Source organism: Numida meleagris, chromosome 8 (genome assembly GCF_002078875.1).
Source record: "Numida meleagris isolate 19003 breed g44 Domestic line chromosome 8, NumMel1.0, whole genome shotgun sequence".
Classification (NCBI taxonomy): domain Eukaryota; kingdom Metazoa; phylum Chordata; class Aves; order Galliformes; family Numididae; genus Numida; species Numida meleagris.
The window spans coordinates 16,743,117-16,753,553 of NC_034416.1; the positions used below are offsets into that span (position 1 = coordinate 16,743,117).

At 47.2% G+C, this 10,437-nt stretch overlaps 1 protein-coding gene across 1 annotated transcript; it reads right to left on the reverse strand.

Annotated features, from left to right (window-relative positions):
• Positions 424-5,903, reverse strand: PGRMC1 (progesterone receptor membrane component 1). The gene is made up of 3 exons (XM_021406011.1): positions 5,532-5,903; positions 4,155-4,310; positions 424-2,352 (listed from the first exon to the last, which is right to left on the reverse strand). Exons 1-3 carry the CDS (start codon positions 5,851-5,853, stop codon positions 2,252-2,254), a joined length of 579 nt encoding a protein of 192 aa, XP_021261686.1. The 5' UTR covers positions 5,854-5,903; the 3' UTR covers positions 424-2,251.

The following is a 10,437-nucleotide window of genomic DNA, read 5'->3' on the forward strand; positions in this document are numbered from 1 at the left end:
CAATGAATTCTTTTGGTTTTCTCTGAAAAGTTAGCGGTCTTACTCTGAAGCGTACTTCTTCATGCACGCGTGCTTAACACTAAGCTTTGTCTTGTGTTACTGCCTGTCTTTGGGATGCATCAAATTGTATTGTACAGATATGCACTTAAAAAGTGTTTAATTCCTCAGATATGTTGTTACTAACGTAAGAGTCAGTGCTGGACACCCTGCAGGGTAGGCTGTAGCCCTGCCTAGCTCCACTACAACGTGGTCTTCCAGAGCTTCAGCTTTTGCCCAGTGCCAGCAATTACTTGGGCTTTTTTTCATGCTTAACTGCTCATGGAATAATATAAGAAAAACTTATTGGAAAAAGACTGTAAAACTTGTAACACTGGGGGTGCTTGACCATCGGTTTTAGTCGCAGTAAATAAGAACAAACACCACCATTATGCAAGACTTTTATTTTCTGCCTTAAACAGATAAAAGCACATTTCTGATTTGAGGTAAACCATTAGAAGTAGTTTGCAGAGAGTATAAATGTCTCTAAAAATAAAACAGCAACACAAAGGTCATGACAAGACGTATATTTGTCTCTAGACCTTCATTAGGTAGTTCACACAGTAACACTATACAAGCAATCTGGCTCAAACAACTGCACTGCTCATTTGAAGGCCCAGTGTAAGTGACAGGGAAAAGCCCCACGGCAGTGTTACAACTGATGCAAAGTCATTGGTTCTCCCTGCAGTTGGTCTCAGGCACTTTAACATCTAGCGTCAACTTGTTTACGAAAGCTCCTGCTGTGCAATGCACTCCACTTTTGAACAATTTTGCCTAGTTTGCACCTTCCCACTCAGGATTCTGCTCACCATTTTGGTCACGTTGCCAATTGGAAACAACCCAGCGGAAAAGCTGAACTAGAAGAAGTAAATAATGGGAATTGTGCCCCCCGGCACCCAAGCAGAACCACCTTGGACAAGCAGCACATTTATAAGAGATCAGCGAATCATTAGTTACCTCCTTGAAATTTCTGATACGTTTTGCAGACGTATTTTGGATGATGAAGGAGCACATTCACATTTTTCCTTGGTCAAATCCACATATCCAGCCCCCTTTGGTAGGAGACTGGATTATGTGGGTGGAACAAACCTAGTGATTACAGGCAGATTAAGAGAGCACACATGAGAAAAGCAATTCAGTGGTCAGGTCTATTGCTGGTTGTGGATGAGACTCTGCTGTTTCTTTTAGCAGCAACATTCCAAAGCAACAAAAGCCTCAACACAGAAATGGCTCACACCATGTTATTTATTTTGTACAGGGAACTTGTGTAAGCTACCTTGACCATAAACGTTTTTCTGCTAGTTAAAACTGCTTGTACAAGAGCACTTGTTAATCACGTCACACCAGCAAGCCTTTAGGCCTAGAAATCATCACTAGCTGCTTTTCCTTGTTTAATTTCGTTGTATTAAAATTCTTTCAAGAGTTTTTCTAAGAAGAGAAGTGAACAAATAATAGTCCTGTCAAGGCTTCACGGTGAACCTAGTTTTTAAGGATGTTCAGTTACAGTCAGTATCTAAGTAACACTTCAGAGGTGCTTTAGCAGTAAACAGAGTATTCATGCAGCTGTGTGACTGAATACATCAAGTATTCTTCAGTCCTTACTTATTTCTAAGTATCTAAAAGTGACTTAACTTCTCAAAAACTCTTGGCTTTTTTAAAGCAGTTAATGTTTCATCTGTAAGCCTCTATTTAGCTCCTAAAAAGCCAAATTATTTGACATAATATTGAATTATATCGCACCACAAATGAGTATGATGCTTCGTGGACAAAGATAGTCCCTTTTCTAAAGGGACTGCAATGCAAGGCCCAGATCCTGCAGAAGCCAACGCTAACCAAATTCAGTGGAATTTGTGTTACATATGTGACTTACTCTCGTGCTTGTGTCTACAGTGCTAGGTTGTTAGTGAAAAGGTCTGGATTTCAACCTTAATAGTGACAGAATAAAAACAGTAATAGTCCTTTATTGCCAAGGTTGCAGTTTACTTTTGCACAGACATTTTTTGTGCATACTTCCTTTTATGCACTTTCAGAGGAAGACAGATACTAGACCTGTACTAGTTTACTGCTGAATTTGAAGAGGAAGCCTAGGAGAAACATGATTCACTGTAACTCTGGACCTTTTGTAAGCATTGTTGCTGCTGCAACTTGCAAAACAGAAGTGGAATGTTACAAATGGTCCTTTAAGATACAAAAATAGACTGTTCCTCACTGCATTCTACTCTTTCTTTGCATCTTGGGCATCTTTTTCTTCTTCATCAGAGTATACAGTGGGTTCCTCCCCGTCCTTCAGCAGCTTACCAACGTGGTGATACTTAACTGAAAATTGGAAACAAATGAAAATAAAAATCAAGTCATTATTCTGCCCTGAAAATGTACTTTTTGTAACTCCTGTCGGTTTCCTAAATGAACAAAAGGTGCCTATATTGTAAAGAAACACCTCTGGTCTCCGTGTTGCAAACACTGGAGAGAAGTAAAAGAAAAAAGCCCAAATAAAGTACCTGAACTACTGCTAATGTTCTAACAAGTGTAAGAAATATGCACAGTTAATAAAATACAGTTCTTCTGTTGGCTAAACCAGAAGATGGATGAATGTAGACGTGTAAAATGAGGGAACTCATCCAGCTAAAGCAGCAGAATCATGAACTGGATTGTTTCTCTTGCCATGCCAAAGCTACGTTTTGAACGAATGGTGTTGTTAGGATATTTTAGTTACACAAATATATACACACGCATAACTTAAACTTTTTGTGATGTGTGCTGCCTGTACCCAGTAGGACTGCAAAGAGGTCCTTTCTCCTGGAGATGAAGATGGACCTATTAACAGGTTAGGCAGCTAATAAGCCTCTGCTTCGGGTCTTTTTTTGAACAGGTAAAAATGCAAAAAACATGTAAGAACTGAGAACGACGATACATTGCCCACCTGTCAACTTCAACAAAGCAAAAGATGCCTCTTATTTTAGGTATTTCATGCTAGCATTGTTATTATAATTAATAGGAATTTAAAGCAGCTAATTGTCACATTTACTAGAAGCACAGTAAACAGAGCACAGTTCACTGACAATCCTGCTGTCTGACTCTTGAAATGGTAGGTCTGAACACTGGGTTAGGTTAGAAATTTGGTAGCATATCCTATTTTCTGGAAAGCAGCTGTTGGCATTGTGAAACAACCATTAACAGCCTTGATTAAGAAAGAGCCAAAATAGCAGGGACGTGCCAGGTCAAGACTCAGACGTTCTAATGGCATTAAGTGAAGAAAACTCCATGCCAGCTAGTGATAGTACAAGGTCAACACAGCAATCTCCTCAAAGCTCTGGGTGGAAGTTCTTTTTGAGTAGCAAGTTGGAACACGTGGCACTAAGCAGCTGGAATTGCATCTTAACAACTAACACTACAAAGCACAGAAAAACAAAGCAACTATGATAATGACTTTCTTCTGTTAATTTTAGAAGAAACATACCAAGCGTGCAAGTTGCCTTTTTCCTCTGCTGCTCTGACTATCACTGGCAAAGTAATGGCCAGAGATGGCATTTGCCCATTCCTGATCATCTTCAGGGGGAGAAAGTTAGCTGGATGGTTCATCTCAAATCTAATAAGGTCACCACCAAGGCAATGCAGAATAATTTACTTAGGGTTAAAAGCTATACCAAGAGCTCAGAAGGGTGAAGGCTTGGTTCAGACAATCTTCAAAACTCAAGAAAATGCCAAGAAGCAATAATTCAAATGTTACTTCTGAGAAGCTGAATGGGATTTCAGCTTCATTTTTCAAAGCCTTAAAGCTAATTGTCTTTATAGATTGTGTCTTTGCTGTATCAGAGGCACGTTCCTTGCTTCTAATTCCTGATAACTTTTTGGATGGTCTTACAGAGCTGGTCCTATGACAAGAGTGTTTCCATCCAGCCTACTGTTCTGTAAGACACAGAGGGAGGGTGGGAAAGAGGGAAAACCTGACATCTCTCATCATTTTTTGAATAACAGAAATTCTAGTTGGTAAATTTATGCATTAACTCAAAGTAAGCTCCCAGACTGGTGCTTCAAATTGGTAACAGCCCTTTAGCTGCTGCTTCCCTGATTACACGCTGGTTAGCTACTTATTTGTAAATAGGTTTAAAATTACTTACAAGTGAATTGTGACTCCCAGTCCCTCAAGGTCTCTTGCTGTGTAGCGTTGAGATCAGAGAGATCGTCGTAGTCATCCCTCAGAGCCTCCTTATCCAGGCAGAAAGTGGCAAGACCTCGGGATGCATCTCTCCCAGCAAAAATCCCATATGGGCCATCTTCAAAATAAAAACATAGTTATTATTATTACAATGGTAATGGATGCTGTATGATCTTCAAGGATTACAGTCCCCATCTGAAATAGATTATGAGTTCCTGCCCTCTTCTGAGGGTCTCAAACTCGTGAAATGCTTTCAGATTTTATTCTTCTTGCTAACAAAGAAAAACATTGGAAGAGAACAGGAAACAAAACAACGGGGAGAGACACCGAGTTTGTTGGAACTTCAGACAATGAACCAGGCAACAGTGTGCGGAGCACACCAACAGGGTGAGAATAAGCGTACGGATGGGGAAGGACATCTTCAGAAAGTGGAACGGAGGGCGGGTTTGCAAGTCTGAGGTGAAATGGAGGCTTTCTAAGAGATGCTCTAGACTTCAAGAGCTGGAAGGATAAAAACTCGACTGAGAGCATGCTGCAGATGCTGGACATTACTACCTGGGAAGAGACGTCTGTTAAAACTTTCAAAATGCAAGATGAACTCAAATGACCAAAGTGTGCAGTTCACAGCAGATCAGAGATACCTTATCAAGACAGGCTCTTGCTACACGTCATTACTGATTAACTTGCTTGCATGACAAACATGTTGCAACTGGACACTGAGAGTTCTTAAGGCAGATTGAAGGAGCGCCATGTGAACCCTGGTTACCGCACAGCGCCTGCCATCCTCCACACCCCCCAGAGCGCGCTCTGGCCTACGTTCATCAAAAAGGATCTTAGCTTTCCTCAGAAAAGAAAACCACACCCTGCGGTGAACCACTCATATTTCCTATTTCATATTGTCCAGAAAGGCAACACCTAAGGCCCGGTCGTTAATCCAGGCGGCTTTTAGTTTGCACAGACACAGCCGTGCAGTGCAACCCCGCCAGCCCGGAGCGCTGCTCCCGGCGGATCAGCGCAGTTTCTCCCTCAGAAGACTTGTGCTGAATGTGAAGAGCCTTGCCCGGTGCGATCAGTCTTTGCACTCTGACAAAGAGACAGCTCAACCCAATCCGGTATTCCTTTAAGACGAACATTATGCAATAGAGCAGCGCCCAACAAGCGCCGGGGATGGAATGTCGGCTCCGGGAGCGCAGCGCGCCGGCTCAGGCACGGGGCCCGGCCAGCACGGCTCGGGGCAGCACGGCTCGGAGCAGCGCGGCTCGGAGGAGCTCCCCAGGGGCCGCGAGTTGCGAGATCTCAGAGCCCAGCCCCGCGCGGCGCCCCGCAGCCCGCCCCTCACCCGGCCCGTAGAACTTGCTGGCGCGGGTCACGTCGAACACCTTCCCGTTGACGGCCATGAGGATGCGCGGGTCGCGCACGCCGTCGTAGGGCCGCAGCTGCTCCAGCGTGAAGTCGCGGCGCTTCATCTTGGGCAGCGGCGGCGGACCCGCATCGCCCGGCTGCGCCGCGGGCCGCTCGCCCCGCAGGATCTGGTACAGCAGGAAGAGGCAGAGGCCCAGCAGGCTCAGGTTGAGCGGCGAGCTCACGATCTCCAGCAGCAGGCCGCCCCCCTCGGTCGCTACCGCCTCCTCTCCCGCCATCGCCGGCTCCTCGGCGGCCATCGGCTCGGCTGCGCTCCGGCACGGCGAGCTGCGGGGCGGGGCGGCGCGGGGCGGGGCGGGAGGCGGCCGAGGGGCGGGCGGGCGCTTGGCGGGGGCGGCGCTCCCGCCGGCAGGGGGCGCTGTGAGCGCGGCGATGGCACGCGGCGGGGGCAGGGTGCCCGCAGCCATTCCGCGCGGCGGGCTGAGGTGAGGGCGGTTCAGGCTCCTCTAGCAACCGAAACAACAGAAGCGGTGGCTGTGATGTACTTTTACAGTGTGCATTCCACTACCTTTCCAGCAGGCCAGCCCCTGACTTACACTGATGTGTGCAGTTATTCCTCCCCAGGTGCAAGACTCTACACTTGCTCTTGTTGAACCTCTTCAGGTTCCTCTCTGCCCAGCTCTCCAGCCCGCCCGCGTGTTGCTGAATGGCGGCACAGCCTTCACGTGTGTCCGGCACTCCTCCCAGCTTTGTGTCATCAGCAGACTTGCTGAGGGTGGACTCCTTCCCTTCATCCAGGTCGTTGATGGAGATGCTGAACAAGACCGGACTCTGCACCCACCCCTGGGGAGCACCGCTGGCTGCAGGCCTCCAGCCACACCCTGTGCTGCTGCTCATGACTGAGCTCTGCCAGTCAGCCAGTTCTCAGTCCACCTCACTGTCCACTCCTTTATCCCACGCTTCATGAGCTGCATTACAAGGACATTGTGGGAGACAGCGTCAAATACCTTGCTGAAGTCAAGGTACTGCTCTGCCTCCATCTACCCAGCCAGAGATGACATCATGGAAGGCTGCCAGGTTGGCCAGGCATGATTTCCCCTTGGTGACTGCTCCTGATAGCTGCCTTCTCCTCCAGCTGCTTGGAGTTGTTTAGGAGTTCTGTCTTTTGGGTACGCAGCACTGAGGTGCTCAGCAGTTGGCTCTGTCCCTCAAGGTGTGGGGTTTGGTTCCACCTGCTGCCTGGCTCGGGGAACTCCACGCTCCATCGATCAGCTCTTGGAGTTGGCCTGCCCTTCAGTGGCAGGTGCTGGCTTTTGCTCCCACCCGCTGTGGAGCTGGGAGAAGAGAGCTCATTGTTTCATGGATCCAGTGCTGAGATCTGTGGTTGGTAATGAGGCAGGTTTGGGTTTTGATCCTGTTTAGGATACTGGATAAATCCCCTGAGCTTTAGAATTATTCAAATGAGGAGCTGTATTGCTTTGATGGTGCTTAATTCTGCGCAGTGCAGATACTGAGATGCTATTAGATGTTTTTTGTGTTGATATTACATATTAGAGAACTAGTTGAAAAAAGAGAAAACTATAAAACTATTGGGATATCTTTCTTTCATTGCTTACATGTTGTTCAAGAGAGAGAAACCCAAACACCAAAATAACCCAGCCCGGAATTTGACCGTGAACTAAGACACTGAAGGGAGGGGAAATAAGCTCTGTTTGTGCCCAGTATTGCAGAGAAACCATGAGAGGACAGTTCCTTCTTAGATAAAGGAAGGCCGGGAAATGTTGCCAAGATTGATAGAATCTCAAGTTATCTCCCACACAAGCACTGGCACCACAAGTTCAGTTACTCAACCTCAAGCTCCTTTTCTTTTTTTTTTTTTTTTAAACTTTCAATCATGCCCAAATGTATTGAGATGTGTCTTATTTGGGGACAAATTGATAACAGATACTTAGAAATAAATAGGCATTAAAAAAGATGATGATACATCACTTGGAATTACCTACAATCGTGGGTCCCTTGTTGCACATTTGTTGGGAGCACACTTGTTTGGCAATGCATTTAAATTGAACTGTGGTTCTGGGTAGAACTGAGCTGGCCCCAGCTAAGTACCACAGGCATTAGCTGTGCTCCCATTCCCACACAGTTTCTTCTCGCCATTCTGTAGACAACAGAGTTTTCCTCCTTGAAGCCATAGTCAACAGCATCCACGAGATGGGTTGATGAAGCAGTTCTCCTTATTGAAGAAGAGAATGAATTGAAGAAAATGGCATTGGAACTCAGATGGATTTCATGTCCCGGCAAATCAAAGCAGGTCAAACCTTTCTAAGTATTCCTGCCTTTTTTTTTTCCTAATAAGCAGTATAAATCTTTTAGCAATCAAGCAAAATTAACTCTACCTCAGCATTCTTCTTACTGCTCTGTTTTCACTTTGGAACTCATCTAATGGATTTTAGTGACTCCTTTAGAGAACGTTTTACGCAGCTAAACAAAGTGTGCATTGCCCAGACTCCCCATGACACACTTGACCTTGGCAAAGTGTACGGGGACCGTTGTTGCCAATGATCTTGTTCCTCAGATAGTCTCATCACTGTGAACAGATTCCTGGTGCTGCCAATCACCTGGAGCTATTGCTGGCTGGCAAATGAAAGTGCTGGTGAGTTGGGTCCTTGCTGCTCGGCCTGCAGGCTGCTTTGTGACGTTCACCTGAGAACCTGAGAGACTTTGGTCAAGTACCATAAAATTGCATTGCAAATAGCTCATAATGTCACACAGCAGCCAGAGAGAGGCTTTTACCTTGTGGTCCAGTGGTCTCCTGGAGTCTGTAGACCTTTCTGGATAAAAAGTAAAGAAACTATGAAAAGCAAAACTGAACGTGCCTTAAAAGAATACAAGGAATTCAAGCCTTCCAGAGAGAGAGAGAGCGTTGTGTGAGACCATCCAATAGCGCTAAGCAGGCAAGCTCCATCACATCTGCCTGTTCCTCACAGCTGGTGTGGACAAGCATCTCCACAAGCCTTGCAGCTCGTAAAAGGACCTCACTCTCTTCTGCATTGGCCAGGCACAGAAGATTTTTTTTTTTCCTGGTAATAATTTAACTTTCCAACAAGGAAAAAAGAAAAGAATGATGATGAGCTGTAATCTCACTCTTCTCTTACTGACTGGTGCCAGCCTGTGCCAAGGAAACAGAACCCCTCCCTCATCCCAGAGCTCCAGTTGGCCAAACATGCTCCCAATGTTGGCTGCAGATGTTAGATTAAGCTGTTGCTGGAGCAGGTCTGTTCCAGGCGCAGGGAGCTGGCACCTGGCCTGGGAATGCCCTGGGTTGTGTCTAGTCCTCAGATCAAAGCACAGACCATCTTTCTGAGGGACATTTTACAGATCTCCATCACGTTACAGTTTATTTTTCTGACTCTCTAGCCGCGTGCTTCGCCATCCAGCTACGTGCTGCAAGGAAGAGCCCTGCTCGGTGAAGACGACAGCACACTGAAGGCTCTCAAGATCCCGTCCTTCCTGCAGATACATGTCTAAACATCTGCAGCACAAAACAGCTCCAGATGGGATTTCTTTCTTTCTTTATTTTAACCAAGTTTTAGAGCATGTGTAGGAAGGGGCAGCGGTTAGGCAGAGACCGCTCAGAGGGCAAAGCGTGCTGGAGCTTGCCACTCCAACCCTCTCCCCCCTGGAGCATCTCTTCCCCACCCGCTGCCAGCACGGTGGCTTCCCCTTCCAAGGAGCCAAGCAGGGCTGGCGGTGACTGGGAGCACTAGGTGTCTGCAGAGACTGCACGAGGGTGTGGAGACGTCTCGCTGCCTTTGAACCACAGGAGAAGGTCTAGGTGTGAATTCTCTGTATGGGCTCCTTGTTTTGAAAGGCAGCCAGCGTCAAAAACAAGCTGGGCAGCTTGACAAGAAAAAAGAAAACGCGGATCGGTGCAATTCTTGCAATGTAACAGTCTCGGTATCCCTAGAAAGCACACTGCAAGACAGTGATGGAGTAAATACAATCCCTGACTTCCTGAAAGTAACTCCCTGGATTTGCTTAGAGGTCAGATGAGCCAGAGAGACCTTCTGTGTGGAAAACAGCTGGATGACAGGAAAGAAACAGCCCATGCACAGCCTGAGGCAAATCAGTCGTGCTGTTTCCCAGAGGGAGTAGGAAATACTCTCTGCTCCACTGGTGTTGGGTAGGGAAGTGCTGTGTGCACATGCTCTCCATTAGGACCAATTTTCACTCTCACTGGAGATGGTCACTCCGCATTTTTGGGGCATGAGCTGTCTGTGCCCAGCGCTGTATTGCTGAAGCTGGACCAGTTCTCTCAGCTCTGCAGGAGTGCCAGGTCTGCTGCAGAGCAGGGCAGTCTCTGTCGATGTGCACTGATGACCGGCTTCAGCGTTAGCAGGTCTGACTTCAGAGGTGGCAATGAACTAGGACGGCAGAGCTTTCTCGCAGCATGTTTGCTGCGGATATGCAACAAGATAGGCACAGATCCTCATCTTGGCGTGAGTGACGTTTCTGGTTCAAACAGTGCTCAATGCTTTCCCGTAACGGAGCTGTCACTGCCTTTGGTTCAGTGGCCAAATCCAAGGTGGCACAGGTGAGGGGAGAGTGACTGAAAAAGGAAGCAACGGTAGGAAGACGGACCTGTGCAAGGAGTGCCGCTTGCTTTTTCCCCAAGCCGCCCAGGTGCTCAGTTTCATTCCGTACACTTCCAGGTACAAGCCACATTTCTACCTGGTGCAGAGCTGGCTGCTTACATCTTTGCTTTTCCGACTGGACGAGACAGCTGGAGGCAGCTCGGCCCCGCTCGCTCTGACCCCACCTCGGGCTGCCGAGCAGCGCCCGGCGGCACCCAGCCCCGGCACACGTGCGGGGCCGCCCGCAGC

Excerpts from the sequence above, each read along its gene's own strand:
- PGRMC1 (XM_021406011.1), bottom strand. The coding sequence starts at position 5,853 with ATGGCCGCCGAGGAGCCGGCGATGGCGGGAGAGGAGGCGGTAGCGACC. Across the intron at positions 4,311-5,531 it reads CAGCAAGTTCTACGGGCCGG|ATGGCCCATATGGGATTTTT; the intron begins GTGAGGGGCGGG and ends TTTATTTTGAAG. Across the intron at positions 2,353-4,154 it reads CTGGGAGTCACAATTCACTT|TTAAGTATCACCACGTTGGT; the intron begins GTAAGTAATTTT and ends TCCAATTTTCAG.